At 37.6% G+C, this 26971-nt stretch overlaps 1 protein-coding gene across 5 annotated transcripts in view; it reads left to right on the top strand.

The window, feature by feature from the left end:
• The window catches only part of MIPOL1 (mirror-image polydactyly 1), a 172934-nt gene that overhangs the window by 132308 nt on the left and 13655 nt on the right, over positions 1-26971 (top strand). For 3 of the 5 annotated variants that reach the window (XM_065753195.1, XM_065753212.1, XM_065753203.1), the window contains exon 11: positions 19351-19581. In XM_065753195.1, the coding sequence (XP_065609267.1) occupies positions 19351-19581 (231 nt within the window). Of the gene's footprint in view, positions 1-19350; positions 19582-23628; positions 24294-26971 lie in introns of those variants that run through there. The other 2 variants (XM_065753218.1, XM_065753227.1) reach the window with 2 other exon arrangements.

Genomic DNA, 26971 nt, shown 5'->3' with positions numbered 1-26971 from the left:
CTCTGTGGTTTTCTGCTTTAACCTTCTTGGTTTCACAGTGAGCTGAAAAGTCTAAGAAGTGTAATTTTGTTCTGTGCTTTTTGGAATAAGTGCACAGCTAGAGGTTTCTAGGAATTGTTTTTCATATTTGTTAAAGCCTAATAAAGTGGAATTATTGGAAGGAAGGTTTAAAGGCTCTGGAATAACTACCTGCAAGCAATCAGCTGATAGTTGGAGCTAATTGTTAATACAAAATATACCACTTATACATGTAAAAATTAGGATATCGAGATCAGTGACATTAGTATCAATTGTGTATTAATCAGAAGTATATACTTTTCAAGTATATACTTGAAAAGGAATGTTCAAAAAGTTATACAGAGCATTCGTAGGATTGTGAAATCTTTTCCTTGGTAGAAAGGGTGTGTGACCAGAGGGTAAATGTTCTGATTGTGCAATTTAAACGCTTGTTGAAGAGTCACATCACTAATCACAGAATCACAGAATGGTTTAGGTTGGAAGGGACCTTTAAAGACCACCTAGTCCAACTCCCTGATTTCTTCCTCAGCTATGGAATATCAGTAATATAACAAAAATCATAAAACCATGACAGCTGCTTTATTTGTACAAAATAAAGTATTACCATTTTCTGTCATACTTCTATCAGACTTCTAACAGACTATCAAAACGTGCTCATATTTTAAAATCAGAGAAGGAAAACACAGGATTTAAAAAAAATCATTCTCTAAAGCAAGAAATATAGAAAAACTGTGTAGTAAGGTCTGTTTGGAAGACAAATTTTCCCATGAAAAGTAGAGAAGAAAATCTAAAACTACAAAAAAGAAAATTCAACTTTCAAGAAAATACATTTATTAAAGGGAATTTCTTCTGTTATGAATGTGGTATTTAGACATAAAGTCACAACATTGTCAGAAGGACTTTAAATGCCATTTATTTTCTGTTAATTTTTCACAGGACATTTTTATGTTAAAATGTCAATTCAGTGGGAAAAAAAAGATCATTTTGACTTGTTTTCTGGTTCAGTTATTTTCTGTTGAAGAGCTGAAACAAAATAGCATTTAAAGTTGAAATCTGAAGATGGAAGGAAAACTTTCTCTTAGAAATTTGCCACAGGAAGCCAACATATTTTTTTCACTGGAATTTACATCTTCCAATAGAAAAACATTTGTTTGTTGAGAAGACTTTCCACATGAAAAAATTTCAGGCAGTGCTAGACATAACATTTTCTTGGGCTTAGCCCTGCTCCCAGTTGAGTCAGTGGAAAACTTCATTTAAGAAACAAGTCAAAATTCAGGGGCAAAGAGAAGTGCTCTCTCTGTCTGTTGCAGAATGTGATATTCAGGACTGCCTGCCTATTATGCTGAGCAGCTGAGAGTAAGACATTGTCTCTATTCAGCTGCATTTTTATTTTTTTTAAAGGTAGAGGTTTTGTAACGTTGCTACATGCTTATTTGCTGATGCCTTTCACTGGAATGTGTCTTATTTTTACAGTCCATTCCACAAGCTGCTTTGCTAACTAATGAGATATAGGTATGTGTTTTGTGCTCAGAATTACATAATGATGTATATAGCTCATCTGGCACGAATAATTCTTCAGCATAGGTGTGATGACTGTCATTTTTAATTGTAGGGATAGGGATGGACTTGAAAATTTCAGTCAGTTTTGCAGTGAAGAAATGGCCCTACTGGGATTTGCACAATTCTAAGCCTTTGAAATATTTGAATAAAATACAATATGAAAATTTTTATTCATTATTATTATTATAAAATACAATGGAAAAACATGACGCTTTTCCTTTAGAAGCTGCAGTTCAAATGGTCGTGAGTGGAAGGAAAACAGACCAAGAACACATAGCTTTTGATAGCTTTTTCTACCACCATCAAGAACATCTATATGCAGTGGTACAGCCTCACTGTCTACTGGCAGAAGGGAAGTTAGGTCAAGCATACAGTCAGCATCCAAGTGACTTTATATTTCTCCCCTCACCTAAGACACTTCATACCTTATTTTTATCTTCCCTTTACCTGTAGTATACCAGTGGTACAGACTGGAACACAACCATCCAGAAGTATATTCACTGGCAACACAGATGTGGTGGTTAGCAGTGACACCAGAGCCAGCAGCAAGCACTAATAGGTGATAGACCATAAACTGCTGAAGGAGAACATCTTGTCATACTGCAGTCTGGAAAATCCTAGAGATAGGCTCTGCTCTCACATCTGCAGCTTGAAAACTTTGCTGCCTTTAGCTAATATAATTGAACTTAATTTTTAAGTTGTACTGGGTTTGATATCCTGTTTGAGGATGAGGAAGAAATTTTTTTCACTGCACCCTCAGGCTTGATAGGAGCTTTGTTTCTCAGTTTTCCATTCTTCACTAACTGAAACAAAGCTCCTATCAAGCCTGAGGGTGCAGTGAATAAAGCTAGTATGAAGGCTACTGAAGTGAGACATACAGCACTGCAGTATGTGGTAACATCATGTTCTTTTGGTAACTGATGACTTGTGCCCTGAGGGAGTAAAAGGGACAAAAATCTAATCTCAGCATGTCCTGTAATCTCAAGGTGCAACCCATTGGGGCTGCTCATAATTAAATCAAAGTCATGGTCTGCCACATGGAACCCACCTCTGTGTCTATTCTGTCTTCAGGAGAGGCAGTCTTACCACATTTCAGTCCTTAGGGTTGCTGCTGTCTTACCGGAAAGAAATTTCTTGGCTCTGATAATTTTAAGATTTTTGATTCGTGCTTGACTTTTTTGCTTCTGAGCTTGTGGAATTTGCAACATGTATCTGTGCCAATTGGTAGACACCAGGATGAAAACTAGTCACCACAAAGTAGGCTTTGAGTTGCCCAGATTGTTTTAAGAATTTGCGTAGGAAATAATTAGGGTAATTGTGCAAAATGTTTGCAAGTACCATCACGAAAACTGTAACTGTAAGGGACCTCACTCTTTCAGTGTAAATTTGTTTTCGGTGCTGGCCAGACTAGGTTACTGTGTGAAAATAGTGTCTTCCCCAAGGCCAGCAGACCATACTGTAAATACAGTAGTTTATTTGGGATTTGATTGCTTCCCTTCTGTATCTGTTTTTCAAAACAAAGTAGAAAAATAGTGAAAAAAGGAAGATTGCCTGTATCTTGTATGCGATTTTTTTTTATCATTTATTTATTACGTATTTGTTTTGGTGCTTGAGGTGGGAAAAAAAAACTTTTGATTTCATTTACCTTCATTTTATTCTTTGAAAGCAACATAGAAAGAAGTGTCGGGTACAAACAAAGAGAGCTCACAGTTGGATTTTACTGTTACAAGATAGGAGATGACAATAGTATCTTTTTAGTGTATCTGTTATCTGTGGTGTCATTAAACTGAATGATGTGCTAAATAATAAAAGCAGCCTTATCACATCACAAGGCCTTGAATTGTATCTCAAAGTTGGATTGCCTATGGGTTCCATTTGGCTTTCTGAAAGGGTTTGGAGTCAGAAGAAGCTGCAGTTCAGAGTGCATTTCTGCAATCAAAGCTCTTTAGACAGATGGCTGCTAGCACTCCAAAATGATTAAAATATGTTCCAAGCAACATCAGCCTGTGGGCTTGGGGACCCAACCTTTCATTAGTCAATAAAGGGTCTTGAGTTCTTGAAAATGAAATCTTTAAAAGCTAATAAGGCTGCTGGTTTGCTCTGAGCTGTTTCTTTGGATTTGTAGTTGTAGATTGGACTTGGGCCAGTATCTGTTCAATAATATAAGGCTTTAAAAAAAAAAAAAAAAAACTGGTTACAAGAGGCCTCCCACGAGATCTGCCTGTTAAATAGTGGGACCAAAATTTTTGATGCTGAATACATAAGATCAGGCACCTGAGTTTATATTTAGGAAGCTGGGAAGGGATGTCAGGTGAGAATGCCGTCTTGCATTGCCGATCTCTTACTGAAGGATTAAATGCTTGGCTGTTTGGACCTGTTCTATTTTTTTTTTAAACCTCATGATCTAGTCTAGCAACATCTCCAGGATACCTTCAGCATGCCATAATCAAGATACTAACTCATTAAGCAAAATTTCTACTGCTTCTAGAAGTTGGTAACATTATTTACAGCATCCCTAAGTCTTGCCAGTGCTTGTAAATTATGAATGTGCTGTAGATGGTTTGGTGCTTCAGTGCAGTAAGGTTTTTTCTCTTGTGTGCAGCAGAGTTATGAGAGAGCAACCAGGGGCTTGTGCAAATGCTGTGTCTGTAACCTCTGCATATGTAAGTCAGGGTAGTAGCAAAAAATGTATGTTCAATAAGGTATTAACAAGTCCAAGCCTTCTGTTAATTCTTTTTTTTTTTTTTTTTGTCTCTCTGATAAAGACCCTTCTCACAATTTGTAAACTTCTAAACTGAAAGTGTCCTTGCCTCATAGACTCTTTCTGCACAAGTCATAAATCTGAAGATATGCTCTTTTCCCAGTCTCTCAAAAATCCCTCAAGATTTATCCCACTGCTTGCTAAAAGAGGGGATTTAAATAAAAAAAAGACAGTTTTTACATACACCAACGGAAGCAAAGCAAGTCTCAGTGATCTCATTAGCTCAGTGTGATCCCATTAGTCAGATTGTTCAGCCTGTCTTCTTTCACCTTGGGAACAGTTCTCACATTCCTTTTGTCAGTATTTGATGGGGCCAGTGACTGAAGTTCTACCCCCAGACACACACCATAGTTACTTGGATAATGTCATACTCCATTTTGCATTCCCATAATCTCTCTCTGAAGGTTTTTTGCTTCTTCAGTTGTAACAGCTGGTGACTTTTTCCTTGCCATAAGCATCGGCAAGGTGTTATTGTCTTTTGTAAGCATACATCAGATTTTGGCTTCTGATTATTTTATCAGACTGCTATTTCTTTATTTTTCCATTTGTTGTAAAATACTTACTTTGTGTTTCCCAAAGCTTTTACACATCTAAACAATCCCATCACATTCACACTCTTAGAAATAACATCTGAACTGAGTGATTTTCTTGCTGGAAAACATACAGTTGTTCACAAAGTTTTTTCTTCTTCAAAATTCATATGAACTTTTTCTTTCTCAAACAGACAAAACTAACAGCTTGTTTACTTCACATTAGGTCACAGAAGACAAGGGAATATACTAAAAGCTCTTTCTCTTGATGTCTCTCTTTCTGGAGTTCCTCAAAAGCAGGTATATTTACCCTGGACTGTCTTACAGTATTTTGATTGTATTCCGGTACAGTCCTAATACTTTCCATTATTATTTGATTGTGCCTCCTAAAATTTATGGAGTTGACCTAACCACTTAAGCAAGTCAGAACTTCCGGGTAAGGAGGTGCACAAAATACTGTTTTTCAACATAGTCACTGCCAGTACCTGTGCATTTTTACCAGCAATAAACAAGAGCCTGCATGCCACACTCACAAAAATCTTCATGGCTGCCCTGGAGCATGGTTTAGCTTTCATGTAACTATTACGTTCATGTAAATATTACGCTGAAATGCACCACCCACCACCTCAGTGCACTCACATCTACTGTTTGGTCTCCAGAAATGTTCAGCAACTGTCAATGAATGTCGAGTGTCATGTTTTCTGCATGGAAAAATTCAGTGGCACATCTTTGCTTCATATGTCAGATGACATTTTGTCAGGTTGCCCCTCTGCTGCTATCTGTCGCACGGTAACTACAAAATGTAATTGAATATTGGTGGGAAGTTTCAGTCTCTACTGCCATACCACCAACATCTGCCTCTAACATTGTGGACCAACGTAGTAAAATAGGAGGCATTACTTTCAGGGCAGCCCTTGTGCTGCCTAAGGAATCAGATCGCTTATTAGGTACTTTTCCCTGTACTCCAGGGAATCATATGAACCCTTGTATAAAGCAAACTAGCATCCCTAGCCTGTCTCACTTTTGTATCATTTTTCCTGAGTCCTATGGGAGCTCTGCTTCCAAATACGAGTTAAAGAGAAAACACTTCAAGATGCTCCATGTGCATACATACTCAGGCCTGAGGATTTCAGGAACTGAGCAGGACATCCAGAGTGATACGAGTCTGGAGTAGTGGGTGAATTTATATGCCATCAAAATTTTTTAGGGGGGGCTTCTTTTTGGAGTATTTTGATTTAGTATTGTTTTCATCAGGAGCTGCAAGTACCTGAAACCTGTAAATATCAAATCCTAAAGGTCTCTGTTTGGGGAGTGAAAATGAAGGGCCTCTTTTGGAATGTTTTTTCTTTGCCTCCCGATTACCCTAGCTGTAAGATGTGAATAGTGCTACTCATATATTTTTGGAAAGTACATTGATTTAAGTTTTCTTTATTAGATTCAACTAGAAGTTAAGTGAGGGAAACCTAAATTTATCACAGTAGCTATTGTATTCCAGCAGTCCTTCTAAAATGCAAGTACAGAACTGCCTTTTCTAGACAAACGATATACTGTGAGTGCCTCATTAATAAATTTAATGCTTAATGACCAACTGTTTCTCCTGCTCCCTCTAAATTACTGTAAAGTTACTATTCCAAGGAGAGAAAGTAGCTTTTTATTCTGGAGAAGACTGTGTCATTCATTGCTTCAAGTGAGAATGTAATTTCAAATAGTTCATATTTCCTCTACTAAAAGGCAATAAGTACTTGAAATGATGATGCTGCAAGACAGAAAAATATATCTGCTTTCTAGATAGGTGAATACAGTTGTATTATTTTTAATTAAAGGATCTATTTGGTCAAACCAATGAATGTATGTACGTAGCACTGGAGTGGAAATATTGCTGAGTTCCTTCTTTCTGTTTGTAACACTGCAGCTCTTCATGAATAAGGGGAAAAAAAACCAAAAAACTGGTTCAGCAAAGGAAGTGTTGAGCCTGCCAAAGTTGATGGAGCTGAATTTGGATAGCAATTTAGTGTGGGACAACTAGACAGGAACAGAGAAGCATGTAAAATGAGTAGATTGCTGCAGATTTACGCTTGCCAGAACAGAACAGTTAAACTGTGAGTTTAAAGATCCTGAGTTTGCAAACTTATATTAAAACGTGCCTCAAAAAAAAAAAAGAAAAGAGAAGTTGTTGGTATAATGATAATTCTTTCAAACATTTTCCAGAAGGAGCGTTACAATCGTAAAATACTTCAAAATGATTTTTGCTTAACTAATGCTTCAATAATGGACGCTAATACTGTTGACTTTATTCGTGGATTGAATACAGGCAATTTAGACAATAGATAGTATCAGGTGCTAATAGATCAAACATAATTACTCTTGATGAAATAATTTTACACAGCTTAACAAAATTGTTTCAATTATTTATTCATTGTAAAAGAAAACATTGAGTAAAAGTGAAAATACTAAGCTTTCTCCTCTAGGGGCATTGTATGTATCTCTGAGTCATAGTTTTTCTTCATAGCAACCTTTTCTCTATCACAACTTCCTGTGCAAGTTATTACAATACTTTTTGCATAAGATAGGTCATATGAAGTTCAGCTGTAGGTGTGGCCACTGTAGTAGATTGGGGGACAGTCTTAATAGATCCGTTTCATTAATTAAGTCATGCATTTTTTTATTAACAAAACCTGTATGTCAGGTTTAGCCAGCTGGGAACCATTCTTATGGTTGTTATCTTTGTCAGAAGGAATATTGTGAAAATAAGGAATTACTGTACAGTCTTTAACTCCTGATTAAACAGAGGAATGACATCCTCTCACCCACTGTCCATGAGAAAATAACTTAGGGGCATATCATAGGCTTGATTCAGTAGCTGTGTTCTTATGTATCTCATTAAGGTAAAAACTGTGTACTTTGCATTCACAATTTGTCCTGAAGGGCTTGTTTCATGCCTTGGTCATCGAGGTAAGCAAATTTCAGGCCCAATTTTCAAATATCTAGGTTATTTTTTGTTGTTCTTTCCTTGTTTGGTTTGGTTTGTTTTGGTTTTGGTGGTTGTCTTTTTTTGTTTTGTTTTGTTTTTTGTTTTGTTTTGTTTTAACTGTTGAAGGAACTGCATCCTGCACCTCTTTTTGAATGTAAAAAACAATATTTTCTTGTGTTCTTCCTTTTCTAATGTTCTATTTCTGGACATCAGGAGGAAGGTTTAAGATTTTCAGGATGTATTTTGTAATAGACATGGAGAATGATGCAGGTACCTACTGTTGGATGCAGCCTTCAGCTTCTTGATACGATAAATTCAAGTCTTTCTTAATTAGGCTTCATCTTAGTCCTCAACAGAAATGAAGTAATGTAAAAAGTAATCCACCATCGTTGAGGAGGATTGAATTGGTGGAAAGACTCACCAGGGAGGAGTGCTGTGAATTTGTCTCTTACTTGTCCCTCATACAAAGGCAGTGGGGAGGATGGGTAATGCTGTTCAGATTGGCTTTTTCTGGTCCTTCTGAGCTAGACAGGGTCTTTATTTTATCTAGGTTTGTCTAACATCACAATCTATTTATTTCAATCAGAATCTGTTATATGGAATAATACAGAGCCTACAGTTTGAGCCTAAGGTCAACGGATGATATTCTTCCATTTAGCTCTTCTTCCTTATCATCTTTAACTAAGAGAGTCATATTTAACCATAATTCTACTGTTGTGGCAATAAAACAAGTAAATAAATAAAACAACTACTGTCAACAACAATAAAACAACACTGTCTTTGTGATGTAGGAATTTAGTTCACTTTCTTGAGCAGTGTTACTGCTCCTATCAGAGGAAAACAGAATATTCAATGAACATGTATCAGTATAGTATGTTATCTGTCCAAAAAAATGGAAGTATGAGTCAAATATTGTTGAATTCAGTGCTGGCTAGATTTCACAAGAGCTTTCATACTCACTCATTTTCCATGTTAGGTGTTGAGAAAATAATTAGATCTTTGGTTCAGTGCAACCAATTTGTTTCCTGCTACAATTATTCGCTTTTACCTGCTGGCTATGGAGAAATTGTATGCTGGTAAAAAGAGGAAGCTGCAGTTTTTCTCATGAGCTCCTGCCTCATGAAGTTAACACTGATGTTTTCCTCTTTGCTAAGACTGAGTTAAAAATGTTATTCAAAGTGTGTTAAAGATGTTATTCTTTCACAGATTTTATTTCAATAGCCCAGTGGTTAAAACTCATGAGGATAAAAGAAGAGAGAAATGAGAAAGCAGATTTAAGAATTGTAGGATAGAGAAATCAACTTAGCATCTCTTTCTGGTATCTTTTCAGCCCTTACTCTTTGGAGCTCCCTCTTCACTGATCGTTCTCTAGCAGAAACCAGTCTCATCCCTCACATTTTAAGATGACACTGTTCAGCTTCCACCTGTTGAGCCCACCCTGCCAATGGCCCTTTCACCTGGGAGGATGCAAGGAACATCCTTTGGGTAGCACAGCTTTGGGGCTCATGGCAGACAGGAACCTGCTGTCACTGGTCTCACCTTGTGGTGGCATTGGCTGCTTAACCCACAACAGGAAGGTAGGGACTGCCTACTTGTGAGAAACTGCAGAGGTACTTCTGTCCAGGTCCCAAACCTGGATCTGTCTGCTAAGGTTAACCAGGCTGATGTGCATTACCAACCCGTACATACTGTTAATTAGCTCTTTTCTATCTTCCCATGAATAACAAATGTTTACACTGAGATTTGAACCAAGATTAAGGCATCAGTTTTCCAGATGTGATACACATATGTAACCGGAAGCAATCCTGGGCCCACAAGATAGAACTTAACAAGGACAAAAAGTGAGGGAAAGGCACTTAACTCCCAGTTTCCGCATGGCAGTCCGAGGTGAGCATGTTGTGACTTGTTCTGTGCCACTCAGAAGACATGAAACAGAAGAGGGAACTCAAGACAGAGCTCTGATCTCCAATCTACTAAATCATTCTTCAGCATGTGTTCTTGTTTTTGTGCTAAGGAGAATGGCCCAGACAAGCCTGCCCCATCATCCCAGTAAGTTCTGGTACAATAGAGAAGCAGACTTTCCCTGTATTAAATTTCCCAAGCGTTCCCTTTATCATTTAAACCATCATTTTAACTGCCTTGTTTCATAGTGCTCAACTGCCCAAGGAGCTGTATGATTTATGTATGAACAAGGGTTTGGCAGCCACAGCTAGGCAAGGCATGGCTTACTGAGTAGCAATACACTGCCATTATGTCATTTAAGTGGCTTTCTGGAGGCAACTTGCTAGGTGTATTTCTACATAGCAGTCCCCAAACCAATCTTGTTTTTGTACAGGAGAAGCTGTGATAGCTTTAAGGTAGACACCAGTCAGTGCCAGTCTGGATAAAGGCTCTCAGCCTGCAGCACTAGTTCCCTGGTGACTCAGCAGCCATCTCAGAAAGGCACAATTACCAAGACAGTGGGAAAACCATGTGCTGGGCACAGTCATGTAGAGTTCATTGGCATACTTCATTTCCTGGCACATCAGTACCCACAGCCAGGCATGTGTTGGAGCACAGAACACTTTGTTCCGCTATGGTCAGAGTTGCTTCACGTTTTTCAGTAACTCTTGTGAGAAAAATCAGACAAAACTGTTTAAATACATGCTATTTTTCTGGGACAGTGGGGAAGTGTACTCAAAACAAAAAGAAAAACAAACAACCAAAACCACACACTTATTTAATTTTTTTTTTATTGACATTCAAAGATCTTTCACCAGCTGAATCATTCACTAAAAGAGTAATGATAAGAGGGCAGAACCTTATGTGCATCCCCTTCCCAGGTCAGTTACAGTGTGAGTTTCTAGCTTTAGGGCTGATCAGCTCATCCATTAGATCATCGCTCTCTCAAATTCCAAATGTGTTTAGTTATTCCATCTTTGAAACACGTTTCCATTCTTTGTATTTCTTTTAATTACCTTCTCCTGGAGAGACACTTCTCTTCCATCTACTCAGCTGGATGTTCCTGGCTATGCTGGAAGGCAGAACTGGCTTTCTGCCCTACGTCCAAGACAGACTTGCCTGTTGCTTTTCTGGTTCAGTGGGGGAGTTTAGCTGTGTGATCACAATAGCAAATCTGGACAGCCATAAAATTCACAATCATGGCTGATTTATAAAGAAAACATTGTATTAAGTGTAGATATTTTCTAAAGTTATTTGTAACAGGCTTTTTTCAGCTGGTCATTTCTGAATGGTACCATGAACTTTACTGCATGATTGATTTATTTGCCTTTATGATTTTAATTAATACTGTTTTCATCAGAGTCAAGTAGTATTGATTTGAGAACTCTTAGCTGTCCAATTTATCTGTGCCAGCATTAGGGAATGATTCTTCTGATTATTATTTTGAAAATCTATTGAATAGCATCACAGGCACTAAAGAGGCCATTTAAACATTGGGGAAAAAAAATAGTGCTATACTTCTGGGAAAACATTTATGGTGATTCACGTTTTGGAACCTGAAATGCTATCAATGTTTTATTCCCAGATTATTTTCCAAGAAAAAGCTTGGATCCAATGCTGAATCAGTTTCTTCAAAATACTCATGCTCATAGTAGAGTTGGATCACGCAGAGCAGCCTGGAAGACTGTGCTGATGGGGGGGGGGGGGGGGGTCAGGAGACTCCTCTGTCCTGTGATATTAGCACAGAGGCATGGAGTAATCCTGTCTAAGTCCCTCAGGAGACATTTGGACCCTACTTGGCTGGGGCAGTGGGGTACACGTGTTAAGGTGTTGAAGTATTAGGATAAAAGTGTTTATTATCTAGACAAGCTGCTCTGCACAGAAAAATACAAAATGGAAAAAACACCTAGTAAAACTCATTAGATGAGTCTATATCCACTTGAAGATGGGAATATTCACTGTAGGGGAACAAAAAGTATCTGGATCTTGTTGTAACTATCTTAAAGAGCTGGGTTTCTCACTTGTGAAAAGGAAAAAATGAAGGCCTTCTTGAAGTGAGCAAGAGCTAGGAATTTTACAGAAACTGAAGCCTTGTAAGAAAATCTCAAATGTGCACTTGTATAACAGGTTTCAAGAGAGTCTGGCACAGTATTTACTACTACAGTATAAAGGGCTGGGTTCCTTGATGTGCATTTCTAGTTGGCATTTTATCAAGGAAATAAACTTTGATTTTTATTTTTCCTTTTTTTTTTTTCTGACTTGGGGATTGAAACTACAAATTCTGTGTCCAAAGTCTTGATTTAAATGCATTTAAGTGTTTTTGCATAAGACTAAAATTTTAACTGAACAAATTATTTATGCAGAAAGAAGCAAGATAAAGTTTCTTTCAAGAGTTCTTTAACATATCAGATTGATAACAGTAAAAACACCTTTACTGCCATTAAATATTTACCAAGACTTGGCTTTTGGAAGAGGGGCAGTTCAGTGCAGTGTGTTTGGCTCCATGCAGTGCTATTGATTAGCTATCAGAAGGACATAGTTAATGAGTAACTTGAGGTATTACAGAGTGCTCCACATTCTTGTCAAGTCTTTTCTCTGAAGATGACCTAAAATAAAGTCAGTTACAACTGGCGTTCACCCTGCGACAGATTGCACAAGCTCACCTACGGTATGAACAAAAGGTTCACAAGAATCAGTTGACCAGGGCTTAAGCAATCCTTTCTAGTAGTTGTTGTCATCACTGCTGGACTTTAGAACTGAATGTGTTTACATTTAATTAGAAAGAACACACAGTTTACATCGCACAGTAGCTATCAGTATCGAATCAGAATTGATTTCCGCTCTCTTTCTCAAATGACAGTTTCCTTCAAACTAATTAAAAAAAGGCATGTAACAAAAATGACTCATATAATTTTAAAGCAAAGTAAACAATATTCCCTGGAGACAAAAATAAAAGTCAGCAGCACAAAGTCATTACACTGAGCTTGTTTTCAGGTGATTCCAGTGCCTTCTTACGGTCTATACTAGTGCTATCTGATTTATTCATTTATTTGTGTGTGTGTGTGTGTATGTGTGTATGTATATAGTTATAGTTATAGGATGGATGTGTATCATAGAATGATAGGGATTGGAAGGGACCTCAAGAGATCATCGATGTGAAGTATCACTTTCTACTGAATGGATGCTCCACTGCTCATGTCAGTTTTCAGGGTCAGGATTCCTATTTGTTCCATCTGAATTGCTGCAGTTTATCTAATTCAGGGTGTGAAACACCAATATTAGTACTTTTTGAAGAAGGATTTTGTCCAGTCCAAATAACATAGTTTATGTGTAGTCACTCAGATAAAATGGAAATCAGAATCCATTATCCTTACCAGTGAGAAGCTGTAAAGGAAACTAAAGTCACAAACCAAATTAGCCCTGGCTACATGCATAACATCTAACAAAGAAATCTCTATTAGATTTCCTTAGTTATGCAGGCAAATCTGAATTCAAACTATAGTGGCATGTTATTTAAGTCTTGGAGCTGAAATGCATGACCCTTGAATGTGCATATTCTTTGTCAATAGGAAAGATTTCCATGGTTGGCATTTCGGAGGCAGGAGGATCAGGCCAGCCGTGTGCTTGTTCTGCCAAGTGCAGTGAAGTCAGCAGGAACCAAGGGGCTGCCTGCCAGATCTGTCTGGGATTAGAGGCACAGAGCTATACGGCCCTGCTCTGAAGGCCTATGTCCATCTATCCCTCAACACCATTTAAGGGACAGTGCTCAGAATTGGGCACTTAGCAAAGATCATCCAAAAAAGCACAAATAATACCTACCATGTCTATTTTTTACTTGTTTTAGTTGGGGCACTTAAAGCTCTGTTATTTCAGCACATAACCAGAGTTACTGCTTTCTTAATTATGTTTAGCTTTGAAAAAAAATGTACACCATCCTTATAACTGACATGATCAAAAACAAACTTAAAGCAAGAAAAGCAAACCAATCCAATCAGGAGTTAGGCCATGATCCTCCATCCCTATTTCACCAAGGTTGTGTGCAGATCCCTGACATAGGCTTTTTCCCTGCTGGCCTCCATCCAGCACTGCTGGCTTTGCACCACCACTCACACACCTCTTCAGCTATCTGTGTTGTGGAGCAGCCTCCAGCAGCCGTTGGAGAGCACAGGTGCTGGGAGGATAAAAGCAGCTCTTGTCTGTGGGGCTGCCCTCCCCACCTTCAGGCCCAGTGCGTCACGGGCCTGGGGAAGTGCATCCTGGGGAAGCGGTCAGGGTTCTGTGGCATGCTATGAAGCATGGAGCTTCTGGCATCATCTTAAACATTCTTTATATTCAGATACTGAGGTCACTCCCAATGACTTGATGCCAGTTCTGTCTTCGATTAATAGATAAGGTTCCTTCTGTATTTGCAGTGTTACCTAAACAATCTATTACTGTGGGGAATATCTACAGTATTACAAATGCAACATTAAAGTTATTTTGTTAACTAAAGCCTTTGGCAAATATTTAAGAATGGCCAAAGCATATAAATTGGCAATAAAGAGCACATAAAAGACAGTAAACTTATTTCTTGTCACTTCTAGTATGGTAAATCACTATACAAAACAAAATTTATAAAATTTCACATTAATTTCACATTGATCTTAAGCTTTGACGATGGATTGTCTCTCTCAGTGAATGCTAGGCTAAAATATCCTAATACATCTAATTCCCTGTCAAAACATGATAGGAGCATTTTATGGCAATCTTGATTGTAGAAATAACTAATAGCTCAATAAAACTCTGAGGAGTATCTACCATTGTAGATATTAGATTCATGTAGATCGTAGATAACTGCTATTGTGTTGAAAACACAATCCCCAACTCATGGAAAAAAAAAAAGATAGCCTGTGGATGTGTGTCTCGCAATTAATATAGATGCATTGTGAAATCTTGGCGTTGTGTAATTCACGTTAACATGTATCAAGTAATATTCAGGATTAAAGCATAGAACCTATCCAAGACTCTTTTGTAAAATCATATGCACTCTATTTGAGAGTTGATGTATGCATGAAAAAAGCTACTGTAAAGTTATTATCTGCCAGGCTCGTTAATCAATCAGAGATTATCACAGAATCACAGAATCACCAAGGTTTGAAAAGACCTACAAGATCATCCAGTCTGACTGTCCACTTATCACCAACAGTTCTCACTTAAATAGAGGGCCCCACTCCAGGTGCTGCTGCAAGAGGTGCTCGGGAAATTCAAGAGCATTTCTTGGCCACAAGATAATAACTATGTGTCTCCATCTACCTGAAGAGAGGGTATGCAAAAATCTCCAGAATGCTTTCTTCTGCTTATGGGTATCGCTTAATGTATGGAAGTTTTGCTTGGATTCTGTTTCAACCAAGCATTTGTCACCCATAAGTTATATTTGTGGATGTTCTGGATCTTTTGATACTATAGTATATGTAAGAAATAATGGGAGGTGTTGGGTCTTAGTGCATATTGCTGGCATGTGAGTCTGTGCTATCTGAGCAGTTTGCCCACTGGTCACAGGAGGTGACTTCTGATTACCGTGCAACAATGTAAATGAAGGGTTTGTAATGGAAGTACAGTTTCCAATTATTTCTTGTTGAGAATGTGTCTCAGCGGTCCTTCAACCTTGCGAAGGACACCTGATTTAATCATTTGAACCTTAGGTCCTTACTACCCCTCCCAGACTAGGCTATGCTTGGAAATGGTGTGGGTACTGCAGGTGCTCTGGAGAATGAAAATGAGATCCAAAAGAGAATGCTGCTTGATGTCATCAGAAGATTTAGCTTTTCCTAAAATCAAACTGTTATGTTTCAACAATGACAATTCTCTTTTCAGCAGTGAAGCCCAGAGCACCTTGCAAAGGTAGTTAATGCAATTGCTCTTACTTATATGTGGAAAGATTGAGATCCAAAGATCACAATGTGTCTGTTAGTAGCCTTTGATTTGTAATTATTAAAAAATGGAAAGTCTAAGAAGGGTGGTCATCAGACAATGAGCTCATGCTTCAATCATAGAGCAGCCACATTATTTGGACCCTTGAACAGGTCACAGGTCTCTCTAGATCACTTTGTGAGAGAAGGATGAAACAGCCTACTGTTCTCCTTGGATCCAGATTCACAGGTAATTTGCTTGGGTGGCATGGGCAAGCATGATCAGTGCTAATCTGTTCAGATGTTATCCTGTAAAACCCTAAGGTTATATCAACAGCTGACACAGGGAAGAAAATCAGTAGTGGGCTCTGTCCTGCAAGTGCTTATTCTTGAGTTTGATAAGAGAACGCAATATAAAGAGCATGTCTGAGCTCATGGTAGAGATGAGATAGTGACACTCTGTGATGGATCGTAAGAATGCACAGAATGCAGTCTCTGTTGTCCATAATGTGCACAACATGGTCTGTGCTAACAAAGCTGGTGCCATCATTTAACTAGAGAAAGATGTTTAGGTGGTTGTAATGGAGAGAAAAGAGTACTCTTAACTCCTAATTGCAGAGGAAGGAAAGCTAATAAAATATTTGTCTATGGTAGGGCAATGCCATCTAGTTACCTGTCTACCAGCTGTCAGGCTCCTGACTCATGTGTTGTGAAACTTGGTCATTTTATATCTTCTGCTTTGCAGCAAAATGTCAAAGCCCTTCTAGGTGTTATAGGCTTTTTAAATCCTGTCTTATTCCATTGTTTCCCATAAGCGTCTCAGAGGTAGTATTTTCCAGATTTCTATGCTGCCCAACCCTTGAAAGCACTCAGCAGGATGAATAGACCTCTTCCAAACCATCCTGAGTGTGGGCTGACTGCTGAGGGGTCTACAGAACCTGAGTGTCAGAGATATTTGTGGTAAAAAAAAACACAGATCAGACCTGCATGTGCTTGGAGACACTAGACATGTTTATCACTGGGGATGAGAGGAAGGAGAGGATGAATAGAGCGTGTTTGGTTTCTACTTTTTTTTCCTTTAGATAGAAGGTTTCCATGTGTTATTCAGTAATTGCTTCAGGTGGAAAATCATTTCTCACCTTGCTGCAGAAGTATGCCTCACAGAAAGAGAGAAGTGTTTTAAGAGCAGCACTTCATGTCGTTGACTTTCAGCCAGTATGAAGGCCCTCTGGGAACAGTTATAACTGGTGCCATTTTTAGAAGGCTTGAAGCTGCTCTGGCTTTGGGAGGGCCTCTTGCTATCTGTTGGAGTTGCATAAGTGACAGTGTTACATTTGACTTTTTTCTTCATCCTGGGCACAGAAAAGGCAGCTCTCAGACCAAGCTTGAATAAGAACAGTTATGTCAGAGCAAGCAAAAAGGTTTTGTATAATCAAAATGTGAATCACTTCAATCAAGTATCTGAATGCATTTGTAAACCGTTCCTCAGGCCTAGAACTCTCATTTATTTTTTATTCACAGCATCAATATTTTTTGAATAAATAATCCTCTGGAGATTAATGAAGGAATTTTGAATTAGTATTATCAACAGGGACTAACTAAAGCATTTCAGCCAAGTACATATTCTTGAAAATCTGGCAATTTTATGGTTATGAAAAACAGATTTAAAAGATTATCAACAACATGCTGGCTGGCAAAATAAGTATATATCAGAATCTATTGGTCTCTCAGGTGCAATCATTAAAACAGTAACTGTGTACTCCATACTGTATTGCTTGGAGCCAGTTTTTCAGAAGGAACCCAGTTATAGTCAGACACAGACAGTATTTTGAATCTAAATAAAAGGCTCTATTTTCTTCATGTGTTCTAGAAAGAAAGAAAAATAAATAAATAAAAATAAAAACAAGGTGTGATAAGTTAGGATTTTTAGGTTCTCCTTATTTTTATTTTTGAAAACCAGAGATCCATATATTCCCTGAACGGTTTACCCTCTCAGCAATTTTTTGTTTGTTTGTTTGTTTGTTTTCATTTTATTCTTGTGCCAGGTGTTTAAGAACTGGACATCAGCGGTTTTTCATTACCTGGTTTTCAGCATTATTTGCATATCTTTGTATTTTTCCATGGTGATCAATGCTCAACTGTAGTGGAACTTCAGTCAATAAATTTTATGTGCAACTGTAAAAGTAATTTTATTTTTAGTGAGTCTGTTCTAGGGATTTTAATATCCCTTTATAAATATTTATATTTTCAATATGTCTTCATTTAATTGAAAAGGTTCTTCACTTTATTTTCAGACAACCTCAGGTAGTAGACGTAATGACATACCAACACTCTGACCTTTTAGCTTCTAGATTTCCATTAGCTTATTCACGTTTTGCTTATCCACATGTATTATATTTTAGTTTGTATATGATTTTCTACTATGGACTGACAGAAAGAAGGATGTTTTCTGTACAAACACCTTGATAAACTGGAAAGGAAGAAAGTATTCTATTGCATACTAGCTGCTGACATGAAGAATGTCTCAAAGAGTGCAATTAGTCTGCACAGTTACTAGAAATTCACACAGAAATAATGGTTGATGTTTGCATGGTCAGTAGTGAAAAGGATTATATCAAGTCATATTCATCAGTGCAGCAGCAGCTTCTGATGTCTGTAAAGCTGTTTTGAAATTATGTGCATTATTTATCTAAACACAGTACTCACTGTTATATCCTGTTGCCATCACTTCTGTTATAAATATCCTCCTTGAGTTTCTTGTACTACCAGTGTCATTTTCCACTGGTGTGAAATTCATCATAAAAGTGTAATTGTGAAGAGGTGGGAAAAAATCACTGGCAGTTCCACAAAGAGCCTTCTGGTGCAGGCTTCTTCACTAGGAATCAGTTATTAATGTGATTTCTGCCATTCTACCTTAATAACTCAGGCAGTTGGGCACCTGCTACTTCCTTGGAAAATAATTCACAATCTAACACGCTCCCAATTTTTTCCCAATGCACAATCTTCTTCATTCTTCTTTTCTGATTTTCTTCTCATGACTTACATATAACCTGCCTGTCCAACATTCTTCTTTTTGCTTATCATCTGTAGTTATTGATATTTTTAGCATTTGTTAACATTCACAAATTGTTCATATTTCTGAATAATCCTGTTAACTTAATGATTTGTTTGTGAATCACAGCACTTCTATTCCTTTCATTATATTGAAAAACCTGCAATTCTCATATAAGCCCCTGAAGTTGATCTGTCTGCTTGCTAAAAGGAAGGGCTGTGTAGTATGAGTTAATAACACAGCAGTAATTTACTCTGATTAATTCAACTTTATGGAAATCACAGTAACAACTTGTTCCTGCAGGTCATGAAGTGTTTGGAAAGATGTTGCAGTTGAAAAATACTTTTTATGTTTTTGTGTATTAGCTTTTTGGCTTTTTAACTATCTGCTAGTTGTTACATACATTTAGAGGACCCTTGTGGAAATCAAATGTTCTTTTTGTTTTCCATAATTTTTGAAGTAGAACTTACTTGAGTATATACAGATAATATCAATATATAATTTATATGTAATAGAACTTATTTGGCATCTAGATCCATATGTGATAATGTTAATTAAATTTAGTGTACTATTCTTGCAGCTCAGCCTTAGGCTGAAACCTAATGAAGTGTATGCTTTTGTTTCCCCAGTTTACACAAACCTTTGTCTCAAGGAGTGAGCCTGAAGGACTGGCTTCACTGTGCTTTCAGTACTTCTGAAGGTGGCCTGAAAGACAGGGAGGATGTTGTGACCATTACCTATGGCCAGCTTGAGGACCTGGTGGCTCAATTGCAGCAAGCTCAGTCCGAGCAGCAGGACACCAAGATGAAGCTTCAGAAGGCCTTGGAGGCTTTGAAGGAGGACAATGAAAAGATTCAGAAGTAAGTCACTTGCCTTCTGTTAGGAAATACTGCAGTGGAAACCAAATAGAGAACATTGTTTCTTCTGGTATTTTTTCTGTGAATGAAAGTGTGATACTACTCAGAACTAAGCTCCTTCCAAATTACTTTTTCTTTTTTTCTTTTTTCTTTTTTTTTTTTTTTTTGACTGTTCTGTGACTCACTCACCTATGAAACTGACAATTATAACAGTGCTGTGTCAGTTAGCATGCCTCTCACATGTGTTACAGAAACTGCTTTCTGCATGTACAATGCACAGGGAAAGTGTTCCCATCTCCACTGAATGATTTACACCTGTGGCAAGCCTATGGAAATGAAGCATTTATCTTTATAGCTGCATGGTAGAATCTTAAGGCTCTCTCATGATTTCTTGTATGCTATATGTGGGGCAGGATTCATTCAAGGGGAAATACTGATGGATTTGTTTAGGAGTGGCTTCAAAACCTCACTGAAATTAGCAGGAAGTCTCTGAATGGGTGAACAGAGATGGTATCCTCTTTCTCATTGTGTAATTCTCAAAGTTCATCTCCACTGAAGTCCTTATTGAGATGATAGTTATTGCTAGCATATAAGTTCCTGACAGAATGATTGCTGGGAATTAGGAAAATGTGTAGGCGGTGCCTCCTCACAGTCTGGCTCTTCTCATCTTTGCATTCCACTCCTCAGCATCAAAACACCCCTCCAAGGTTGTCAAGGCTGAACTGATGCAAAATTTCTCATCAGTCTATATTTGTATTCAATGTCTGCAGCATATTTTGAGAGTAGCTAGGAATAGGCTGGTAATATATTGCAGGAACTAATGAGAGTTCTTCTTGAGCAAGTAAGAAATCATACAAAGTTCTCCTATTTAAAAATACATAGATTATATCATTAGTTTTTAAAACTTTATTTGTAGCTACTTAAAAATTAATCTTTTTCATTAATTTTTTTGTATGAAAATTCTTATTTTCAGTCATCACTTTAAAACTTCCAGTGACTGAAAATTATTCAGGTCTTTAATATCAGTACTTGCATTCAGATGCATTCAGAACTTCAATAGATGCATTAAATGTACTTGCCAAAAATAAACCTACAAAAAAAAAACTACAGCACCTGAAAATGACTATTGGCTGTGCCTTTCTGTAAATGAGTAATTTTGAAGTTGTTATTGCATTTATTTTTATTTATAAACACTAGCGATCTACGCTTAAGTGAAGGTTTTTGCTTTGTTTTTGTTTTGGAGCTTGTTTAATCCTGTGCAACAAGAGTGCATAGGGCAGAAGTGCAGATATAACCTAAACTAAAGTAGTGCTGATGCTCTGCTTTAGTGAAAAGAATTTGTGCAATTTAACATGCTCAAGTACTTGGGAAATTTTTGGTCAGGTTAGTTTTCATTATTGCTGAGATCAGACCACAGAGCCTATAGCAAAATTAAACAATTGGGTGAAGCCTTTTGATGACAATAGCATGCCCTTTTCACCAAGAAACTGTGGAAATGCTCTGTGCGTCTTCCCAGCACCCAGAGTCATCTACCCCCATCTTATAATTCAACCTGCAAACAGATTAAGCAGCTGAGTTTGTGGAAAGTGTGTTTACTTTGAGCTAAGAACCCTTGTGTGACACTATAGAGATTCCTCTGACACCTCTGGGAGAACTACACAGACAGTTCTTACTCATCAGCAGGGAAACCGGGCTGAGAATTCCCAATTCCTTTGTAGCCTCAACTGCTTCATACAAATCAGTGTTTGGCAATTAGGCAGGAACTCATTTGTTAGCTTTGCTTTTTATTTCCAAGATGTAGGATGCTCTACATTTCAAAAAGGAACTAGCAATTTATAAACCTGTAGGCTGAAAGGCTTCTCGATATTAATTGCACTAGTATTAATTATTAGCAGTCATAAGAACATGTTTATTGTAATTGGAAATGTGACGCTAAAATTCATTACCTAAGTAGGGTTTTTAAATGTCTGTTTACCTGACATGCTATTCTGCTAAATGCCTAAGTAACATTTAATTCTGACATGAGAGACACATTTAGCAACTATACAAAATAGTTTCTTGGTATTATTCAGTAAAATATCTGAATAACTAACTGAAGTTAAAAATTAGAAGAGTAAAATAATTACGAGCTTCCCTAAGAAGGAATATAATGAGAGTAATGTTGAAAAAGGGTGTGCTTTGTGTCTTTGTATCATGTAGTTTATTAATACTCACAGTGCCTTTGCTAATCCATTCTCTGGCCATATTTTCATTAATTTGTGTACTTGCTTGCAATTATTGCTTACTAAGTGCAAGATGCAAGTCAAAACAGTGGTCCCGGGCTCCCTGTCATCAGGACACAAAGCATCTAAAAAATTTCTGGATCCTGTCCCACATGAAACAGCAGCTGGGAACCAGAAGGGGAATATACTGGAATCTGCTTATAGTGAACTTAGATGTAGTCAGATTCTGTTGATACTGAGAAAGGGTAAATACCTCCCATCAGCTCGCCGCAGTGCAAAGGATGTGTGCTCTTGCCTGTGAAGCAGGCAGAAGTGGTGAGAAACAGAAAATAGTGATAGGTGGAGAGTGGCATTTGTTTGAATATATCTTGGTTTTGAAAGATTAACAAGATATGTATTAGACTTTGAAGAAAGCATTATCCTGGTTTATAAAGCAAATACACATTTGAACTGTGCAGTGTGTGTAAATAAATAGATGTATATGTACACGTTACACAGTACGTATTTATTCAGTAGGAAATTTAAAAAAAAAATGCAGGACTTTTAAGATTTTTAACTGATGCTCTACTCTAATTTTCACTGAGTCATTAATGTTTACAGCGAACAAGGACAGAGGCACAGGACCCCCAGGAGCACTGGCACGGTGCCACAACCTCACAAATCCATCCTGCCAGAGCCAGGAGTCAGCTGGTGCAGCTTCATCAGATAGGTGGGCTGACCTGGAGAAGGTGGCCAGAAAACCTACCAAATTCATTAATGCGGCTGCTAGCAGGGGAAGAGAGGTGTTTTAAAACTGTCCTTCCCACTGGAGCCTCTGGGATTGAGAAGTGGCTGCCAGTGTCAGTGAGATCAGAGGAGCCCATAATGTAGTAGCAAATCAATATGAGCCAATTATCACTAAAGGTTGAGGCCACTTTTGATGTTTTTTTTTTTTCCAGGAAATGTTCTATTTTTCTGCAACGGCTTTGCAGCTGGATTGAATTTAAATGCAATTTATCTATCGAGGCTTTTATTCTTTTTCTCACAGTTTTATGATTGTAGCTCAGTCTGTGAGCACAGTCACATAGCTGTGTGCAGGAGATGGCAGTGGAGGGTATGCATGCAGAATTTCTATGTAGTCCCCTAAAAGTAAACACAAAGCCATGCAGCAATGGTGCAATGCTAAAATATACAGTTATGAAAATGATCATAAATTGTCATAAACATACTCCTAGTGCACTTTGTTAAGGTAGTTCTTAATATGAACAAAGCAAGTTTAGAAGTAATATAAGGCAGAAACTCTTACTTGACTTTAAATGACTATTGAAGAAACCTTTTGTCTTTTTTTTTTCTCCCTTATAAGAAAGAGCTCAGGAAAGTTAATTACAGATTTAGATAAAATTTCTCTATGTTTTGAATACAAGAAAAAAATAAGCCATTTTCTAAATATGCAAGTGGTTTTAGTAAAAGAAATTACTGCCTCTCATCAAAAAATAAAAATAAAAATAAAAATCCACAAACCCACTATCTTTAATAATGTTGATTTGCTTAACCTCCTAAGTTGTGCCGTTCGGTCACCTAGCTTTCATTGTTGTTGGAATGCACCCATTTATGAGTGGTCCCAGGTTTCCCTCTAGCATTTCTGAACATGATTTCTCTGTTATCAAGTTATTCACGTAGTTTTGCTTTTTAGCTGATGCTGATAAATAAGTCTATCAATGAGACACCAGAAACAAACTGTTCTTTCTAGCATTTGCCAGAGTATAAAAATGAAAAAAATTAAGGCTGAGTATTTAGTAAGTGGTTGGAATCTCCTTCTTCTACGAGTAAATCTAATCTGCCCTGCCAGTACAGGAGCCGTGTGCATTTCACATGGATTCACATGGACATTCTCCAGTGCTTGCTGGAGGCCCTAATCTCTCCCAGAATGATTGGAGCAGTGTGGTTCAAGAACAAGAATGAACATTTGAATAATCACACCACAATGCGAGGTGACCTTCCGACTGGGGACTGACCAGATACACATATGGATTTTGGGAAGATGCTCTGATGCTCTTTTTTAACACAGCTGTGAGAAGAATGTGTCTAAGACCCAGTAGTCTTTCTGGAGTATATCTGGCAAAGGAAACCATGAGGAGAAGAGAATTTAACACATGGGTGTAAGAGAGTTCGCTTCATTGATGCGATCTGAGGGGAATGTCTAATGACTGGAAGAATCAAACTTGGCAATGAAAACACAAAGCTCTTTTCATCAATTCAAACGCAGCCTCTAAAGCTGCAGATGGTTACCTCCAGCCTTGCCTATTCAGTGTGGGGTTGTGTAAAATGGCACTTTGGTGAATACTAATAGATCAAAACAAAGGTTTAATAACATAAAGATGGAGTGTTCATTTTTAAATGAGGATACAGGTCAGTGTCTCAGAAAAGAGTAAAATAAGTATCTTTATGTATAGGTCTAAGGTCCCCGGAGATTTTTAACTGCAAACATGGTATCTTTAATGTACAGATTGTATTCAGTACAGCACAGCTATGCAGGGAGCAGGCTAACTGCAAGCAGTTCTGATTTATTATACCAATTGAACCTCTTTGCTACATGCAAATGTTGTTAACTAGTTATCTCCCTTTTAAAATCATACCTACATATATTTAGTTGAAGTCTATATTGTAGCTTGTGTGCTTTCAGTCTCTTGTTACAGATAAGAAAGGAGCTAGTTAATTAGAAATTGCAGGCAGAAGTGCTACACAAAAGAAACAAGTTGTGCATTCACCCGGACTTAGAGCTGTTTGTTTTGGAGGTAACACCAATTGTCAGAGAACTTGATTGGTTTTATTTTAAATTTTGTCTTTTATTTTCATCCTTCAAAAGAATTGATAGAATTTGATTCCTTATTTTGTCACGATGATACATTTAGATGTTCAGACTGCCCTGTTAATGCTAGACCGCAATATATATACCTATATATATATAATTTTTTGTTTGCTTGTTTTTTTGTTTTTAACTTGCAAAAATGCATTCTGGTGAACATGAGATCATGATCACTACTGGCGATGAGAAGCACAATTTTATAGATCTTAATAGTTTCAGTGATTTGTGTCAGAAGTGATTTTGCTTTTAATGAAACCACCATGCCTGCTGCTATGAATTTCTACAGGGATTGAATATTGACAATCTTTTAATATCATATAGGGAATAATGTAATTGGCGTTGGCATTTTTAAATGTAAAGGAAGTTCTGGTGACTTGAAAAGCGTAAACATAGAGCTGGTTTCTTAGTTACAGTACACTGGCTTAGCTCTGTTGCACTGAGTTGCATTAATTTGTCCCAACTAAGGATCTGACCTCTAGTTTGCTGTGAAACAGATGCTGGTGGCTACAGTCAAAAGACCAGTAAGTGAGAGAAAAGAGCTATGAATCCATTGCTTACTGTAACAAGCTGTAGAAGTCAATAGTTACGAGAGTTTGCATGGAAGGAGTTGAGGGAGGAAACTCTTGTAGCAGTCAGGATACCAGTGAAAATCAGCAATAGCTCTGGACTCTCAGAACTGGATAAAAAGTCATTAAAGGATATTCAATGTGGAAAAAACTGCTTGATGAGGACTGATGTGTTGGCTGCTTTGTACAATGATTAAAAGCAGATTATAAACTCCATGGGGCCCATAAGAGATATACAATCTCCACAGGCGGGGTTTTATAGTGTTTAGGAAATCCACACTAGCCAGATGGAAGATTCCCAGACACGCAAAACTACCACATACCCCAAAGAATTCTGCAGTGCAGCAGAGTTGATGTGAAGTTTCTTTGGCATGCAAGGCATGAAGAGGAACATAAGAGAGTCTGAAATGCAAAATCTAGTAACAAGCATATCATGTCTTAAACAAAAATGTTACCTTTAACTAAGGTAGCAAAAACAGGCACTGTGAAATTATCAGGTTTAGAGGTAATATGCTTGGAAGTGGTCTGCTTAAGGAATTAGGTTTAGTGAGGAATTAAGACTAATTGAAACGTATTAAAAAAGTCATGTGTGATCTAACTGAAAACAGTACATAGCAGGGACAGAATTTATTTAAGTAGTTGGAATTCTGCACTAACACCAGTGACTCCTCTCAGAAAAATTCCCCTCAGACTACGCTAATATGCCTGGTGAAATAATGAATTAAAAACTCTGGTAGAGATACCTGCTTGCTGTAATAAAATCATCTAGTAAGACAGTGAGGTTGTGCTCAACTTCAGAAAAATTCAATATAGAGTAAAATCACTGTAAAATTCTCTGAGTTTTGAGGAAATAAATTATTAAACTAATACTGAAATCTAAGCTGAGGTATGCCATGAGTATCTGAATTTGTACATTCTCAACCTTTCTTGATATGCTGTGTTTCAGTATCACCAAGCAGATCTTGTTTACCTTGGTATGCCTAAGGTACCATTCACATTGTTCAAAAGGAAATACATCACTTTTGCAAAGCTGTAGTGAAATGTGTGTTCAGCACTGAATTGTATTATCTTAACTGGATGACATTTTGCTCACCAATTTTTAAATTGCATGTTCCTTTTTGTAGGCCACTTAGCATTTGCAGACTGGGATGGAGGGAGCTGCAGGTTCTAACTGCCACAAATACTGATAGCTTCCCAGCTCAGAGAAGAGAGGGCTTGTGCTTTCATAAGTAGAAAACTTCTGACTGAGTAGCACAAAAACTCTTTGCCTGGTTTAGAAGCACCCTTCTCTTACAGACATTTCTACAGCTCCTACCAAAGGTGCTGCTAGGCTCTCACTGCAGACCAGAGGATGAATGTACTAACGATTCATAATGGCTTCTGTCATCTCCTTTTCATTGGAGGATGACCCTTAGTAGGTCACTCTGTGGTTTCAATATCAAAAGCTATAGTCTGTGACACTGCCACAGCAGGTTTTAGAGTATCAGTTCAATGGATATTTTGGGTGTCATAAGTAGTGATGAGGTCTTTAGCATCTGATTGAATGTTATCCTGGCATCAATCATAGACAGTGTGCACCTAAAAGAATAAAGGCAAAACAAAAAACAAACAAAAAAAAACAACAGGAATTACAGATAAGTCTTTTCTCCATTCCTCGCACAACCTAGATGTCCATTGACTGACTGAGGAGGGTTGAAGAACACAGAACTGAGCATACAGTCTAAGTGAAGTGTTTATTTTCTTTGTGTAGCTATGATTTA

The sequence above is a fragment of the Cyrtonyx montezumae genome, unplaced genomic scaffold (assembly GCF_038088225.1).
Source record: "Cyrtonyx montezumae isolate F1298 unplaced genomic scaffold, pur_monq_1.0 scaffold_10, whole genome shotgun sequence".
Lineage (NCBI taxonomy): Eukaryota > Metazoa > Chordata > Aves > Galliformes > Odontophoridae > Cyrtonyx > Cyrtonyx montezumae.
Note: the sequence above shows the minus strand (reverse complement) of the source record. Positions and strands in the feature narration are given on the sequence as shown.